Consider the following 15,862-nt stretch of genomic DNA (forward strand, 5'->3'; position numbering starts at 1 on the left):
CAGTCCCCAGTGCCTGGAAGGTTCCCAGAGAACCAGTCAGCATCACTGCCTGCCCAGGTAAGTCTCCACCCACCAGCCTGGAGTCAGAAGCTCCCCAGACCCCAGCAGTGCTGATCATGGGGTCCCCAACTCTCCTCCTGCTGCTTCTCTCCAGGGCTCTGGCCCAGACAGACACCTGGGCTGGTGAGTGCAGGGTGGAGGGAAAAGGCTTCTGCAGAGGAAGCTGCTGGCTTAGGCCTCTCTGTCACCCCTGTGGCCCCCTCAGTCCTGGTCCCTTTCTGTGCCCCCATCTGCCTCCTCCTTTTGTCCCCTGAGTCTTGCCCCTTCTGGATCCGCTGCCCACTTTCAGTCTGTGGAGCTCCCTCCCTCCTGGACACTTTCTCCCCTGCCCCATCTCCCCGGGGACTCAGGACCTGCCCAGGGGGGAGGGTCCGCCTGGCTTTCACCCCTCCCCGCCCCCAGGCTCCCCCTCTCTGAGGGTGTTAGAAATGGTGATGTCCCGCCCGGCCTCGGGGAGCCCCGGTGCATCGCGGGGGTGCTACGTGGACGACCCGCAGTTCGGGGGTTCGACAGCGACTCCCCGGGCCAGAGCGCGGAGCCGCGGGCCCCTGGGCGGGCGGGCGGGGCGGGAGGGTCGGGCGAGGAGACGCGGCTCCGCAGACACTCGGCGCGGAGGCTCCAAGCGCTCCTGGAGGCCCCGCGCGGCCGCCGCAGCCAGAGCCGGGCCGGGGAGCAGCGCGGGCCGGGGCGGGTCACCGCTCCCGCCCCACCCCCCGCCCCGAGTCTCGGGGCCCCGTGACCCCCGAGGCCGTGGCCCCTGCCAGGCCCCTTGACCGGGGAAGAGCCCGCGGGACTTTCCCCCTTTAGGTTTCATTTAAGTTTGGGATTATTCAGGGCGGGAGATCGGGTGCGGGCGGAGACCACGGGGTGACTGCAGGGCGGGCTCAGGGTCTCCCACGATCCAGAGGACTCTGGGCTGCGCCGCGGGGCCCGACGGCGCCTCCCCCGCGGGCACGACCAGCTCCCCACGACGGCGCCGGGGACGCGCCCTGGGCGGGGACCTGCGCGCCTGGACCCGGCGGGCCCGCGGCTCAGCTCCCCGGCGCGAGGGGGAGGGGGAAGGTCGGGCAGAGCAGCACGGGAGCAGCCTGGGGGGCGGGTGCGTGGAGGGGCCCCCAGACTCCTGGGGATGGGGAAGGAGGCGCCGCAACTCTGAGGTGAGAGGGCTGCGGGGCTTTGATCTCCCTGAGGCGCGCACCCCGCAGGGAAATGGGTGAGAAAGCGCCCCCTTCTGGCCAGAGAGGGAGCTGTCGGCCACGTTTTCCAGCTCTGGGAGGGAGACTGGCCTGGAGGCTCCTGCTTTTTCTGAAGGACAGTTAAGGAATCCAGTTTCTCCTGAGAAAGAGGGGAGACCACCCCTGAAATCACCCTTCGCAGGATCTTTTTGACCAGCAGCCATCGTAGGAACAGAGTTTCTCTCTCGAGATCTTGTTTTTTGGTCAGAGAGCATTTTTGGAGATCTCACTCCCGCCTGTCTGTGTCATCACCCTCCACCCAAGTCAGCAACAAAATGTTTAGAGACCTGCATCCCACCCTGGGCTCTCACCTGCTATCCCGGACTCCCAGACCAGGCTGGTTTAACTCTCACCTGCTATAACCAGACCAGGCTGGTTTCTGGGGTTTGTGCTTCCTCCCTCCAAGCATGTTGTCCTGTGCAGTCTGAGGATGGTCATGAGGCTGCTTCAGTGTCCATGGAGGAAACAAAAAGCATGAAATTTCTGACTCGTCCCACTCAGGCCCCCAAAGGGCACAGGTGACCCACCACCCCATCTCTGAGCATGAGGTCACCCTGAGGTGCTGGGCCCTGGGCTTCTACCCTGCGGATATCACCCTGACCTGGCAGCGAGATGGGGAGGACCTGACCCAGGAGATGGAGCTGGTGGAGACCAGGCCTGGGGCTGGGTTGAGGGGGTGGGAGGAGCAGAATCTTCCAGAAGTGGGCGGCTGTGGCGGTGCCTTCTGGAGAGGAACAGAGATACACATGTCATGTGCAGCATGAGGGGCTGCTGGACCCCCGAGTCCTGAGATGGGGTGAGAGGGGGACATGGGCACAGAGCCTGTTCTCAAGGGAACCAGGAGCCCTTCTGGAGACTTTCAAAGGGTCAGACTGAGGCCTGGAGTTCAGGGTCTCCACTTCCCTTCCCTTCCCTTCCCTTCCCTTCCCTTCCCTTCCCTTCCCTTCCCTTCCCTTCCCTCCCTTCCCTTCCCTCCCCTCCCTTCCCTTCCCTCCCCTTCCCGTGCCCTCTGAGTCCTCCATCCCCACCGTGGGCGTCATTGTTGGCCTGGTTCTCCTTGGAGCTGTGCTCACTGGAGCTGCAGTGGCTGCAGCTGTGATGTGGAGGAAGAAGCGCTCAGGTAGGGAAGGGAGTGGGGGATCTTGTCCACTGGGGGCTTTCAAGTCCCAGGGAGAACTTGCCCTGCCTGTTTAATGGAAATACCATCCACACACCTATTGCCCAAACTGGAGCTGATTGCTAACACTTAGTCTTTGTAAAGCACATGTGAATGTGAATCAACTTGTTCTCATTGGTAGTTCTTGTTATAGGGACCTGAATCCCAGAAAATATCAGAGGGCAAGTTTCCTGCCTGGGTAAGACTCCAGGAGGCAGTAAGCCCAGTCTCCCTTGAACTTCTTTTGTCATATTTCCCAGTCCTGACCTGGGTCTTCATTCACAGTTCTGGAAATGTCCCTGTGGTCCAGATTAGGGGATTCCTTTAAGACTTCAAGACCTGACCCCTCCATGGTCTCACATGATGTTTTATTCCCACAGGCTGGAAAGAAGGAAGCTACTCCCAGACTGGAGGTAAATGGATCAGGTTTATGATTACTCAGACCCTTGGGATAGTGTAGATGGAGCCCATAGGATAAGCTGACCCATCCGTTCCTCCTTCATTCTCATCTCCTGTGGACCCTGACCTGGTTCTGTTTTGTTATACCTCAGGCATGACAGTGCCCAGGGCTGTGTTGTGCCTCATAGCATAGGTCAGACCCTGGAGGCCTGCAGTGGGAGGGGCTGGGGCAAAGAGGATGGGGCCAGGTTATGGGAAAGCTGTGAGGGGGACATTCTGAGGATATGGTGGACTATTGAGAGTGTCAACATGGGCCTCCCCTGGTGGCGCAGCGGTTGAGCGCTGGGCTGCGAAGCTGCCCGCAGCCTCTGCAGCACCGGTTCGATCCCGGCCACTGGCAAGGATCCCACATGGCACGACAGACTTCTCCTGCTGCGCCCGCTGCTCCCCTCAGCAGTGTATTTCATCACTCTGCCTGTTCTGTTCCCTGCTCTGGCTCTGGTGAATTCTTTCACTCTCCCATGCTTCTGACTGTACCCAGTGCTTGTATGAATAAATAAATCTTAAAAAAAAAAAAAAAAGAATGTCAATACTTTTGTGCCTCACCTGAATGTGTTCCTGATAATTTTTCCTTTACAGTGTGACATAGCTACCTGGCATGGACTAAGATATGCAGATTTCTTCTGATCCCCATTTTGTGACTTCGGTATCCCCTAGTTAATCCACAATGAGATACAACCTCATACCTGTGAGAATGACCCGTAACAAAAAGACCAGAAACAGGATGTGGAGAAAAGGGAAAAGTTCTATACTGTTGGTGGGAATGCACACTGGTCCAGCTCCGATGGAAAAGGAAATGGTGGTTTCTCAAATATTAAAAATGGGGCCTCCCTGTTGATCTAGGGGTTAAGTCTCAGTGCTATCACTGCTGTGGCCTGAGTTCAATCCCTGGCCAGGGAGATAACCGACATGGCGCAGACCTCCCCTGTCTCGCCCACTGCTCCCCTCAGCAGTGTATTTCAGTAGATCCACCTGTTCTGCTCCCCACTCTGGTGAAGCATCTTACCCCTGCACCCCTGACCTGCACCCCAGTTCTTCTATGTAGAGAAAAAATTAAATTAAAAAAGTTTAAAAAAAAGATTAAAAATGGATCTGCCATGTGATCCAGCAATTCCACTCCTTAGCATCTACTTCCAGAATATAAAAAGAATAATTTAAAGGGAGACATGCACTCCCATGTTGATTACAGCACTGTTTTCAGTAGCCAAGTTGTGGAAACAACTCAAATTCCCCAAAACAGATATGGTCTGTCTACACTGTGGAATACTACTCAGTGTTCACAGAAGATAAACTCAGGGCCTCCCTGGTGGCACAAGGTGTTAAGAACCGCACTATGAATCAATCCACAGGCTCTGCAGCACGAGTTTGATCTCTGGCCGGCAATGGAGCAACCCACTTGGCGCAGCAGACCTCTCCTGTCTTGCCCGCTGCTCCCCTCAGCAGTGTATTTTCTTCAGGCCAAACACAGAGCTGGAAGGGATTATGCTAAGCAAACTAAGTCTGAGGGAGAAAGACAAATATTACTTGTGTCACTTCTATGCGGAATATAGAGAAACCAAACAAAAGCTCAGATAAAGTCAAACTAAAAAACTAACCCTTGAAATCTGACTAGAACTGCAGCTACCAGAGGGGAAGTGGGAAGAGCAAGAACAAAGTGTGGAGGAGCACAGTGGTGGATTATTACTTTATATATATATATGTGTATATATATATGCTCATATATATATGAGCTCATATCAGCATAATGTGAGGAGGTGGGGAGACTGGCCCAGCCCTGCCCACCATGCCCCTCCCCACACTGACCTGTGTGTCTCCCTGATGACCTTCCTGCTCCAGCAAAGGCGGGGCTGACTCCACCCCTGCCTGTACTTTGTGTTTTCCTGAGAATAATGTCTACTTCCCTGTTGAAAATAACCATCCACATATGAAATTATTTTTTTACCTTATCATGTGGGGTTGATGGGTTAATTGGAAATATTTGAGAGGAAATAAAGAGTCCTGAGGACCAGCCACAGCTGCAGGTTTGCTGTGCTGAGTCTGTGCAGGTGGGGGTGGGAGAGGCTATGAGGAGCCCAGGGGGACAGGGCCTGTGTCCAGTCAGTGCTCAATGTGTCGTTGGCTTCGATGTGGTCACTCCTCAGGGGTCATCTCTCTGCTCCTTTGTCCTTGTCCTTCAGCAGCACCTGTCCCGGCAGGGCCTGTGATCACAGTCCTGTCTTCAGTAATGTGGGTGGAGGTTGCATGGGGCCTAGTCAGCCTAGGCTCATGTGAGAGTTCGTTCCCTAGTCCTCATACTCTGTGTTTATGATTTTACTTCCTGCGTTTTATTGCTTTATGCCTGTTCTTTTCCATGTTTACAGACCAGGGCTTATGTCATCTGGGCATCCCTGTCTCTGACAGTAGCAGGAGCATCTGTCATTGTCCCCATATGGCTCAGGGCGGCCCCTGCTCACAGGAGTATGTGGTGTTAGAAATTAATGTCCAGACTCAAATAGCTTTGGGACTGTTTTTTTTTTTTAATTTATTTATTTATGAATACAATTACTGGGGTATAAGCCAGTGGTGTGGGGGTGAGAGGATTCACCAGAAAGAGTGGGGAGCAGAACAGGAGGATCTACTGAAATACATGCTGAGGGAAGAGTGGGCAAGACAGGAGAGCTCTGCTGCGCCATGTGGTTTGCTCCCTGGCCGGCTGGGGATTGAACTTGTGCTGCAGTGACTGGCAATAGCTTGATAGTTCTGTCTTTGACCCCTGTGCCACCAGGGAGGCTCCGTTTTGGAACACTTTTTGAAAAGATTTCCATCTTTTTCCCCACCATTTAAAAGGACCCAATTTGGGTATTAGTAGAGAAGAGGATCAGATAATTCCTCTTCTTAGATGAGTCCCTGTTGGGTTTCTGTCTTCTCTGCAGCTGCCCCCTCTCCCCACCCTCAGGTCTGATATCCCAGATCTAAGCTATGTTCACTGCTGGTTAACAATAAGATCCATAAACTTAGGATCTTCTTTTCTTTTTTTTTATAGGTTTTTTTTAAAGATTTATTTATTTATGCATACAAGAACTGGGGTGTAGGCCAGAGGTAGGGGGGCGGTGAGAGGATTCTCCAGAGACAGAGTGGGGAACAGAACAGGCAGACTGACTGACATACACTTCTGAGGGGAGCAGCGGGTGAGACAGGAGAGGTCTGGGGCGCCATGTGGGTCACCTCATGGTGGGGATCGAACTTGTGCTGCAGTGGCTGTGGATAGCTTGATAGAGCTGTGTCTTTAACCCCTGTGCCACCCAGGATCTTCTTTTCTAAATGGACAAATATTCTTGTGAGCTGTGGTGTGCAGGTTTGGTGTGGGAGAAAAAGATGGGGGTGGGGGGAAGGAGCAGTATTTGGGATAAAATAGAGGGGACACTGACGTCTCTGAGAGTGGAGGTGTGTGTAGAATGTGGTCTGAGGCTACCTTAGTAAAGACACTGTCTCTGCAATGGGGAGGTGCTTTACCCTGATCCCTGATCATTCATAAATTAATTGCTGCATCAGATGTGTGACAGGCTGTTTTTGCACCTAGGAAACCTCAATGAACTAAATACAGCCCAACTTGCTGGTCTGTGGAGCGTGTGTCCTGGTGGGAAGGGGAGGCTGGAGACTGTGACAGTAAATAAGGGGCATGTCTGGTTAGAAGTGGGTAAGGATGTGGGGAGGTGGCCCAGAGTCAGGGTGCAGGGACAGGGAGGATGGCACAGTCAGTGTGGGAGGTCTGTGTTCTCCACATGTCCCCAGATCTGCCAGTAGGAGCCCCGGCAGGTGCTCCGGGTCCTAATCATCTCCCATTTCCAGCCACAGCCCAGATCCTGATGGTGCAGGACGTCCTCACAGAAGCAGCCTGGGTGCTGAGAGGGTCTATGGGCACCCGAACTCCCAAGTGAAAACGGGCGTGTGCGCATGTTGTGCAGGGAAAGGGGCTGCAGCGGCAGGAAGGCACAGAGTAGGATCTCTAAGACCCTGTGCAGATGGGTAAAGGAGGGTCCTGGAGCCCTTGGTCACTTTCTCAGGCTTTTATTGGGATTTACCAGGTACACGGCAGGCAGGTGTGGTGGGGGGCAGGGAGCTGGCAGGCCTCCCAGCCCCTGGTGAATCTTCACTTTTCCTGGACTTTCCGGCGTTCTCTCGAAATCTCGTTCTCTCTCTTCTGCTTCTCTTTCTCTCTTCTGCTCCTGTGCTTCTACTCTTCTCATTTCCTTTCTATTCTTTTCTCCTTTGCTGTTCTGCTGGTGTCCCCGTGACACCACCCTTATAAGCCAGTCTCAGCCCAGGTGTCCCTACGTGTGCCCACCCCCCACTCCAGGGGCCTCCATCAGGCATGCAATTCAGGACCGCAGGGTCCATCATCAATCCTAGTGGTTGGAAGGCAGAAAAGCCTGATAATCACTTTCCCTACAGGGGCCTTTCCTGCTGGTAGATCCAAGAATAGGTGAACATCTTGAGCGAGGGACAAGGCCTAAGGCAGGCCCAGGCTGGGCGAAGGAAGCCACCAGGTGAGTCACTTAGAACCAGCCCCGTCTGAGAGAGACCCCACAGCTGTCCCTGGAGCTTAGCCCTTGGACTCACAGCAGAGGAGCAGATACTGCTCTGGTGCTCTTCTAGCTATTCATCAAGTCCTTTCCGCCAAAAAGGGTCCTGGGAACCCCCTGCACACATGCTCGGGGGCTCACTCCCCATATTCATCCCCAGGAGGGAAGATGTGACAAAGGATGCAGCAGAGGCCCCTGAGGAGACACTCGGGGACTCTCCTTGGGCCAGGCTGTGAGGGAAGGGCCTGCATGGACACCACAGCCTTCCTCTGACATGTTTCCTCCAGTTCCTTAAGATACAGCAGAAAATGATACAAATCTAAATTCTAGAAAATAATTCCCAAAAATGTAGCTGCATTGCTGTTATCAAATCATAAACAATACCAATTATCACACCAAAGAAGTAGATGTGACTTCTCATCCCACAGGGTCTTCTGTGAGCCAGAATCTAATAATTAGGTAATGTGCAAAAAAATTCCCATTGGAAATGACACATATGTTTGAGGGCCACACTGAGACCCCTCCAAAGACTGCAATATCTAAAGAAATGGAAAAAAGAGAAGTTTCACAGGAAGAAAGCTGGGAAACTGCCTTAGCCTGGTGTTGAAGGTTAACACCATCAGTGATGAGTCAGATGGACATGATGTGCCCTTTTTGTGTTGAGTGAAGAATGACCCTGCATCCCTATGGTCTACTTCCCCAAACCAACAGTCTCAGTAAGAAAGAAAGAAAGAAAAAAAAAAAAACCCTAAATTAAGGGACAATATTCCTGAGCAGGACTCTGATGGAGGCTAAGAGTAGAAAATTCAGGATGGAGGAGTCACATGACCAGAAACTGGAGGAGGGGACAGAAGTGATTAACATCATCATTAAACCCACTACAGAAATGAAAAAACACTTTGGGCCAACTGCTATAGCAAGTATCAGACACTATAGAAGTATAAGGAGGCTCAGACCAGAGCTGGGATATGGGGATGGAGCCATTGCAGAGACTCACTGCTCCTGACAAATCAGCCTAGTCACATCATAGAAGTGATTAAAAACAGATAACAATTGCACAGGGGAATGAAGCCCTCCCAACTAGAACACTAAACCAGTGCACTGTGGGAAGACTCAGCTGGGCTCCCAAGGCAGCCACCTGGGACCTGCAGGCTTCCGCTAACACACCCGCCCTCTCCAGGTGCAGCTCTTCCTGTCTGCTTGTGTCTGCACAAGCATCTTCTTTCCGTGTGTGTGTGTGCGCACACGCGCGTGCATGCACACGCAAGCCACTTAAAGGGGGACTCTGGGGAAACTTTTCTCAGAGGTGACCCAAGAACCCCCATCTGTGACCCCAACACCTCTCCAGAGTATCACTCCTCACCAATGTCAATGTTATAAAAACAAGGAAAGCCTGAGAAACTGCTTTCTAGGCAAACTGGATGGGATAATGGAGCATAAAATGCACATTAGCTTTTGCTAATGAAAGCATGGCGATTTGTAATTATGTCAACATTGCTGCATTAGTTGTAAAAATAAAAATTTTACTCATGTAGGATGTTAACACTGAAAATGGGATACACAAGACCTGCGTGGTATAAACAAAACCTGTACTACCTATGCAACTTTTCTGTAAGTCTAACAGTATTCTTTAAATGTTATTTTTTAAATACCCTCAATATTTAATAGGTTGGAGAAGGAAAAGTTTTTCTACTTTCCAGTTTTCCCAGATATCGTTATCCTGGGACTGCAGTAGGGATTCTGGGGGGGAGGGGGGAATTGGAAACCTCACACCCAGGGCAGGCTCCGGAGTCTCCTCTCCTCTGAGCCCTGCTTCTCTGACTCCTCACAGAGCATCTCATCCCAGGACTCCCCCCCCCAGGACCCCCAACTCTGCCCACCTCAGGCCCCGCCCCGACCTGGCAGCTCCACCAGAATCCGGAACAGCGCGGCAGCGCCCCCGTGTGGCCACAGGGCTGAGCACAGGAGCCCAGAGCTGCCCTTTCTCCTGCTCAGCCAGGCCCTCCCCAGGCTCCCTGGGTCCCCAGCGGCAGGACAGGGATCTGCACACAAGGGGGCGCCCAAGTCCAGTGTCAGGTCAGAAGTCCCCAAATTTTCTTCCTAGTGAGTCCTATGGACTAAGGATAGAACCAGGTTTCCAGGTTTTAACAGCTGATTCCCAGATTATGGGAAGATCCTCCAAATATTCCTTGAGTCTTGGAATGGAGCCTTTGACTCCAGAGTCTCTGTAATTTGTTTCTGCTTCCAAGGGTGAAAGCACCTCCTCCTGGGAATCAAACTTCAATTTCCCCAGGAGCCCAGGACCTCACCCAGGTAAAGGACAAGTTTTCTAGAAAAAGACAAGGCCCATGAGCTGACCATCGAGCCATGTCCTGCAGCAGGGGGCAGCGGAAATGATCCAATGGAGAAGAGCTGGAGGTGGTATGTGGGTGGATTATTGGTTGAGCACCACACCTAAGGGTAACAATAACTATAGAAAGATGACCCACTATGTAAGAAAATAAATAAATATATATATTTTAAAGTTCACCACCTTGAATGAGGGGCAGACAGAGGAGAGTTCCCAGGGCATGACTTGGAAGATGGGGAGGCTCCTGGAAATGGAGCAGAGGATGAAAATGGGGACTAGGGGATGGGGCCCAAAAAGAGTGGTGGGGGCACCAGAGAGGATGGGGCCAGGACGGGCAGCATCGGGGACACTGCCGGGAGAAGGTCTGTGTGGGTGACACGGGCTCTGGCTGGGGGCTGGGAGAATCTCTGTTTTCTCCTGGTAGAACTGCAGAGGCATTGTCTATAACTGACCAGTAAATTACTTGTTTTGGGCCTTTTCCTGTCCGTGCAGGGCTGGTGTGACTCAAACACACATACTCAGGCTGATGAAGGAGAGAGATGAAGAGAAGACAGATGTTTGGAGGAGGCCCCCATTTCCTGAGCCAGAACATCATCCTCAACTTCACCAATGCTAGGAGCCAAGAGGAGAGCAGAGCAAGGCCTGTGCTGCCCTGGAGGACCAGCCCTGGGGACTGATTCTGGGGTTCCAGGGTCCCACTCCCTGTAGGTGTGTCAGTCAGGCCTGCTCACATCTCTAGGCTGCTGGACAGCCTCTCTGTACTGTGACCCTGCAGACTCTGCTCTGGAGATAGGGTGAAAAAAATAAAAGCAAACAGCAAAATTAAATTGAATCTGAAAACAATAGGAACAATTTTATTCAATCAGATTTATTTTGAAGGACACTTTAGGGGCTGAGAGACACATCAGAGCCCTGGGTACTGTCATTGCCTGAGGGAGAACAAAACAGAACCTGGTCAGAGAGGAGATCACAGGAGGGACTGATGGGGGTGACTTTCCCATTAAATCCACCTATACTGTCCTCAGGGGCTCAGGGATCCAACTCCTGATCCACACTGACCTGCAGCCTGAGTGTAGCTTCCTCCGTTTCCACCTGTGGGAAGAGACATCATGTGAGACCAGGGAGGAGTCAGGTCAGAAGCCTAAAGGAATCTTCTAATCCTGCACCGCAAGTAAGTTTCCAGAACTGTGAGTAAAGACCCAGGTTAGGACTGGGAAAAATGAAGAAAGGAGGTGAGGGGGGTCTGGACCAAATGCCCTCTGGGCAACACACGTGTGTGGATGGTACTTCCCATTAACCAGGCAGGGCAAGTTCTCCCTGGGACTTGAAAGCCCCCAGTGGACAAGATCCCCCACTCCCTTCCCTACCTGAGTGCTTCTTCCTCCACATCACAGCTGCAGCCACCGCAGCTCCAGTGAGCACAGCTCCAAGGAGAACCAGGCCAGCAATGATGCCCACGGTGGGGATGGAGGACTGAGGAGGGGGCACTGGAAGGGAAGGGAGAGTGAGACCCTGAGCCCCTGGTCCCCCATCCTGAGCCACTAGAGGTTTCCCAGAAGGGGTCCTGATTCCTCCAAACAGATGCTCAGTGCCCATGTTCCCTCCTTACCCCATCTCAGGACTCGGGGCTCCAGCAGCCCCTCATGCTGCACATGGCATGTGTATCTCTGCTCCTCTCCAGAAGGCACCACCACAGCCGCCCACTTCTGGAAGGTTCCATTCCCCCCAGGCCTGGTATCCACCAGCTCTGTGTCATGGGTCAGGTCCTCCCCATTTCGCTGCCAGGTCAAGGTGATGTCCGCAGGGTAGAAACCCAGGGCCCAGCACCTCAGGGTGACGTCATGCTCAGAGGTGGGGTGGTGGGTCACGTGTGTCTTTGGGGGATCTGAGGTAGTAAATCAGAAAATTCACATTTTGGGTTTCCTCCATGGACACTGAAGTATCCTCATGTGACCATCCTCGGAATGGACAGGACAACTGGTTTGGAAGGAAGAAACATAAAACGTAGCTTGCAGGGTAGTGGGGGGTGGGGGGAATCTATGAGATTCCGATAGAAATCTTATTCGTTAGAATAAGATTATTCGTTAGAAAGTTCTAGAATCAGGATAAAAGCCCAGGCTAGGATGATGCAGGTCTCTAAGGAGTGGAACACAAACTTTATTTCCCACGAGGGGGGAGGGGAGAGGTGAATGACACAGAAAAGCAGGAATCACATAACTGAAAATGTTCTCAGACCAGAAACAAGACTGAGAGAGAAACTCGTGGTTCTCAAACAGGCCCCTGGTCAAAAGGACCCGGTGACGCGTGATGTCAGGGACTGTCTGTCTTTCTCAGGAGAGACGGATCCCTTCCCTGTCCTTCAGGAGAAGCCGGAGTCTCTGGGAGTCTCTCTAGTGCAGAACATGAACCCCAGGGGAGCCCCCCTCTCGGGACTAGAGAGAGGACTCATTTCCCGCAGTGACTCCAGGCAGGGGGGGACCGGGAGGCCTCCAGGCCCCTCTTACCCGTGCGCTGCAGAGTCTCCTTCCCGTGCTCCAGGAATGTGCGCAGCCACCTCAAGTCCTTGTTCTGCAAACCGTTCCTGATCTTCTCTGCCTCACCCTGGGCCTCCCACTTGCTCCGGGTGATCTGAGCGGCCGTGTCCACCGCGGTCCAGGAGCGCAGGTCCCCGTTCAGGGCGATGAAATCGGTGCCGTCGTAGGCGAACTGACTGTACGCGTGGAGGAGGCGCCCGTCGGGCCCCATGTCGCAGCCATACATACCCTGGAAGGTGTGAGACCCTGTCCCCGCCCAGTCACCCCGCGGTCACCCCCCCCCCCCTCCCGCCAGGAATAAACTAAACAAAATGAAACGGGGTGAATGTCCCATGGGCTGTTCCCGGGCAGGTTGCAGAGAAGCCTGGAGGGGGAGACCCTGAGCGACCCCCCAACACCTGTCCGTGGGGATGGGGGTGCTGACCCGGCCCGGACCCGCGCCAGCTCACCAGTCTCGCTCTGGTTGTAGAGGCCGCGCAGGGCGTCCAGCTGCGCACGGTACCACAGTGTCATTTCCCTTAGCATCTGCGTCCTCCTGTCCCACTCCTCCTGCTCCTCCTGCCCCAGGTGCTCCGCCCAGGGCGCCCGCGGCTCCAAGCTCTGGCCCCGAGAGTCGCTGTCGAAGCGGTCGAACAGCGTGTCGTCCACGTAGCCCACGGAGATGAAGCGGGGCTCCCCGAGGCCGGGCCGGGACATCGCGGTGTGGAAAAACCTCAGGGAGTGGGGGCCTGGGGGCGGGAGGGGAGACCCGGGCTATTCTTCTCCCCTTCGGGGGCTCGAGTCCCAGGGGGCGCCCACGAGACAGAAAGTGGGTGAAAGACGAGTGAGACCGAAAAGCGGCTGCGGGACGAAAATGGCCGGGACTCGGGGGGCCAGAGGAGGCTGGGGTCTCGGGGGACGGAAAGGGGCCAGGACGGGGCGGGGCCGAGGTGGGGGGACACCTAGGGCGGCGGCGAGGTCGCGCCTTTCCCACCCTCGCCCACGCCCTCGCTCCCGCCTCTGGGAGCGCCCTGTCCCCTCCCGACCCGCACTCACCCGCCCGGGTCTCCCTCGGGGCCGCGGCCACCGCGAGCAGGAGCAGGAGGGCTGCGCCCCCCATCCCCCAGGACGCGCCTCCCCCCGGGCTGGGGAGACGGAGTCCAGGCGGGCGGGCGAGGGCTTTGGAACGGGAGCCGCGGGGCTGCTGATTGGCTGCTCCGGAGACCTCCAGGCAATGGGGAGTGAGACCCGGAGTGAGTCACCAGTATCCAGGCAGGAGGACCCGCCCAGGCTGTGAGCCCAGACGTGGAACCGAGGGGAGAGGGCGAATCCCCAGCAGTCACCTTCCAGCCCTGCACCCCGCGCTGGGGACTGAGACCCAGAAAGCCACACCCCGAGACCTGGGACTTTGCCATCTCCTTCTCTCCTGCTCAGAGACCTTTGTCACACCGTGTCCCTGAGTCCAGGCCCAGTTGTTATAGAGCAGCCCGGATATTGAACGGGTTCCTGGCTGTGGGTCCTCACCCGCACGCTTAAAAGGAACTTATTAATACTCCACTACAGGCACACACAAAAGGTTAATAAAAGGTTTATTTACAAGGGAAAAGGAAATAAGGAAAATGTACAACTCAGGGAGAAAATAGGGAAATAAAGTCTTTAATGCGTCCTACCCGATCCGACGACCTGGAAACCCAAAGTCACTCTCAGAGCTGGCCAGAAACTGCGAGCTGGCGGAGAGCCAAAATGGGGAACCCCCAAAGCCCACGTGTCTGCCTTTTATATCAACCTGGCTGCTTAACCCCACCCTCAGGTCCCAGCCACCTTCCCTTTGGTGGTGATGGGATTTGGAGTTCCCAGTGTCTTTGGCTGTGGCCTGGGGTGGGGGTGGAGTCCACAAAGCCTGTATGGAATTAGCTTTAGGACATCCTTTTCCCCCTAACAATTCCCCCCTTTCACTTTTTGCCACCATTTCCATGGTGATGAAGATCGAATATATGGATGTTGGGATGCAGTCTCAGATGAACATTTTTTACCAGGTTCCAGTGTGAAAGAAAACCTGTCCTTCCAGGTATTTGTCCATTGTGGAAAGCAAAAGTCCTCTATTCCTGGAAAAATAGTTCATCAGTTCAAGCCAAAAAAAAACATCTGGAGGCATTAGCCAAAACAAGACAGCAGATATGTCAAAATCACAGGAAAAAAAAAATCTTAAAATGGTTCAACTGATGTAAAACACAAATTTTCTCAACCTGATCCCAAACTTTTAACAGCATAGCAAAAGTTTGCAAACTAAATCTACTTTTAAACCATTTTTCCTATTTTTGCATAAAATCACAGGGCAGAAAATAACTAACAGCAATTTTTAGCTGGCTTTGTTGAAATACTCCATACAGGATCAGAGCGAACCATTGGCATCCAGTCGATGTAGGCTTCAGGTACAAATTTGGTCTCATCAGACTCCACCTGGGCTTTTCCTCTTCTCGAGGGTACCAGGGCTTTTTCGTTGGCGGGGTTGTCCAGTCCTGCCAATGGAGGCAAGCTTCCTCACCTTCTTTGGAGGTTTCTGGAACCCTACAAACAAGGCAAACAGGTTCTCCTCTTCTTGGTTCAGCTCTTTTTCAACTTTCTGGAAGAACTCCACACAAAGCCACACAATCAAACTCACGTCCAATTTTTTGTTTAAGCAGACAAAATCCCTATGGAAGTTATGCAAAAACAGACTCTGAGATAAGTAGCAAAAATTGCTACCACTATTTGTATGCTGTGTTGGTATCAAGGGGAGAGAAAATGTGATAAGTTAGCTTTGCTGGAAAAAATTGCAACCTTGCTGCAGATCCTGGTTACTCAAAACAAAACAAAACAAAACTTTGTGGATTCAGGACAAAATGCATAAAAAATTACCAGTAATATGTCAAAGAACACTTAGTAAATGTCAGGTGTATTTCCAGGTCTATTCAGTCCTTTGTAGGAAAGTTTTTACTCTCAACAGTTCCATCAATAGGAATCTATTGAGACCTTTTCTCCCTATATTTCCAGAAACAATTTATGTAGATATGAAACAATTGAATTACACAATATTACAAGGTGACAATCACCATTGACAATTTACATACATACCAGATACTGAGAGGTTTTTTTGGTTTTTTTTTAAAGATTTATCCATCTATCTATACAAGCACTGGGTACATCAGAAGTGCTGGAGGGTGAGAGAATTCACCAGAGCCAGAGCAGGGAGCAGAGCAGGCAGAAGGATGGAAGTACACTGCTGAGGGGAGCAGCGGGTGGCAGGAGCAGGAGAGGTCTGGGCAACATATGGGACCCTCCCCCAGGAGGCCGGGGATCGAACTGGTGCTGCAGAAGCCGCGGGCAGCCCCGCAACCCAGCCCTCAACTGCTGCGCCACTGGGGGAGGCCCCTGAGAGGTTTTTTTATACACATTATAGAAAACCACTGTTAACATTTTGTACATACCAAAGTTTTACCATTTTCCCAAGTGACAATGCTTCCCTTCCAGTTTTACTTCATTAGGTA

General features: G+C 53.1%; 1 protein-coding gene across 1 annotated transcript; it reads right to left on the bottom strand.

The window, feature by feature from the left end:
- Positions 1-10,642: 10,642 nt before the first annotated feature.
- LOC119252033 (class I histocompatibility antigen, Gogo-B*0201 alpha chain-like) lies at positions 10,643-13,491 on the bottom strand. The gene is made up of 7 exons (XM_037519268.2): positions 13,392-13,491; positions 12,806-13,084; positions 12,327-12,602; positions 11,432-11,707; positions 11,190-11,309; positions 10,882-10,914; positions 10,643-10,751 (listed from the first exon to the last, which is right to left on the bottom strand). Exons 1-7 carry the CDS (start codon positions 13,453-13,455, stop codon positions 10,708-10,710), a joined length of 1,092 nt encoding a protein of 363 aa, XP_037375165.2. The 5' UTR covers positions 13,456-13,491; the 3' UTR covers positions 10,643-10,707.
- Between the last annotated feature and the right edge of the window lie 2,371 nt (positions 13,492-15,862).

This window comes from Talpa occidentalis, unplaced genomic scaffold (assembly GCF_014898055.3).
Source record: "Talpa occidentalis isolate TD23 unplaced genomic scaffold, MPIMG_talOcc4v2.1 talOcc4.2, whole genome shotgun sequence".
Lineage (NCBI taxonomy): Eukaryota > Metazoa > Chordata > Mammalia > Eulipotyphla > Talpidae > Talpa > Talpa occidentalis.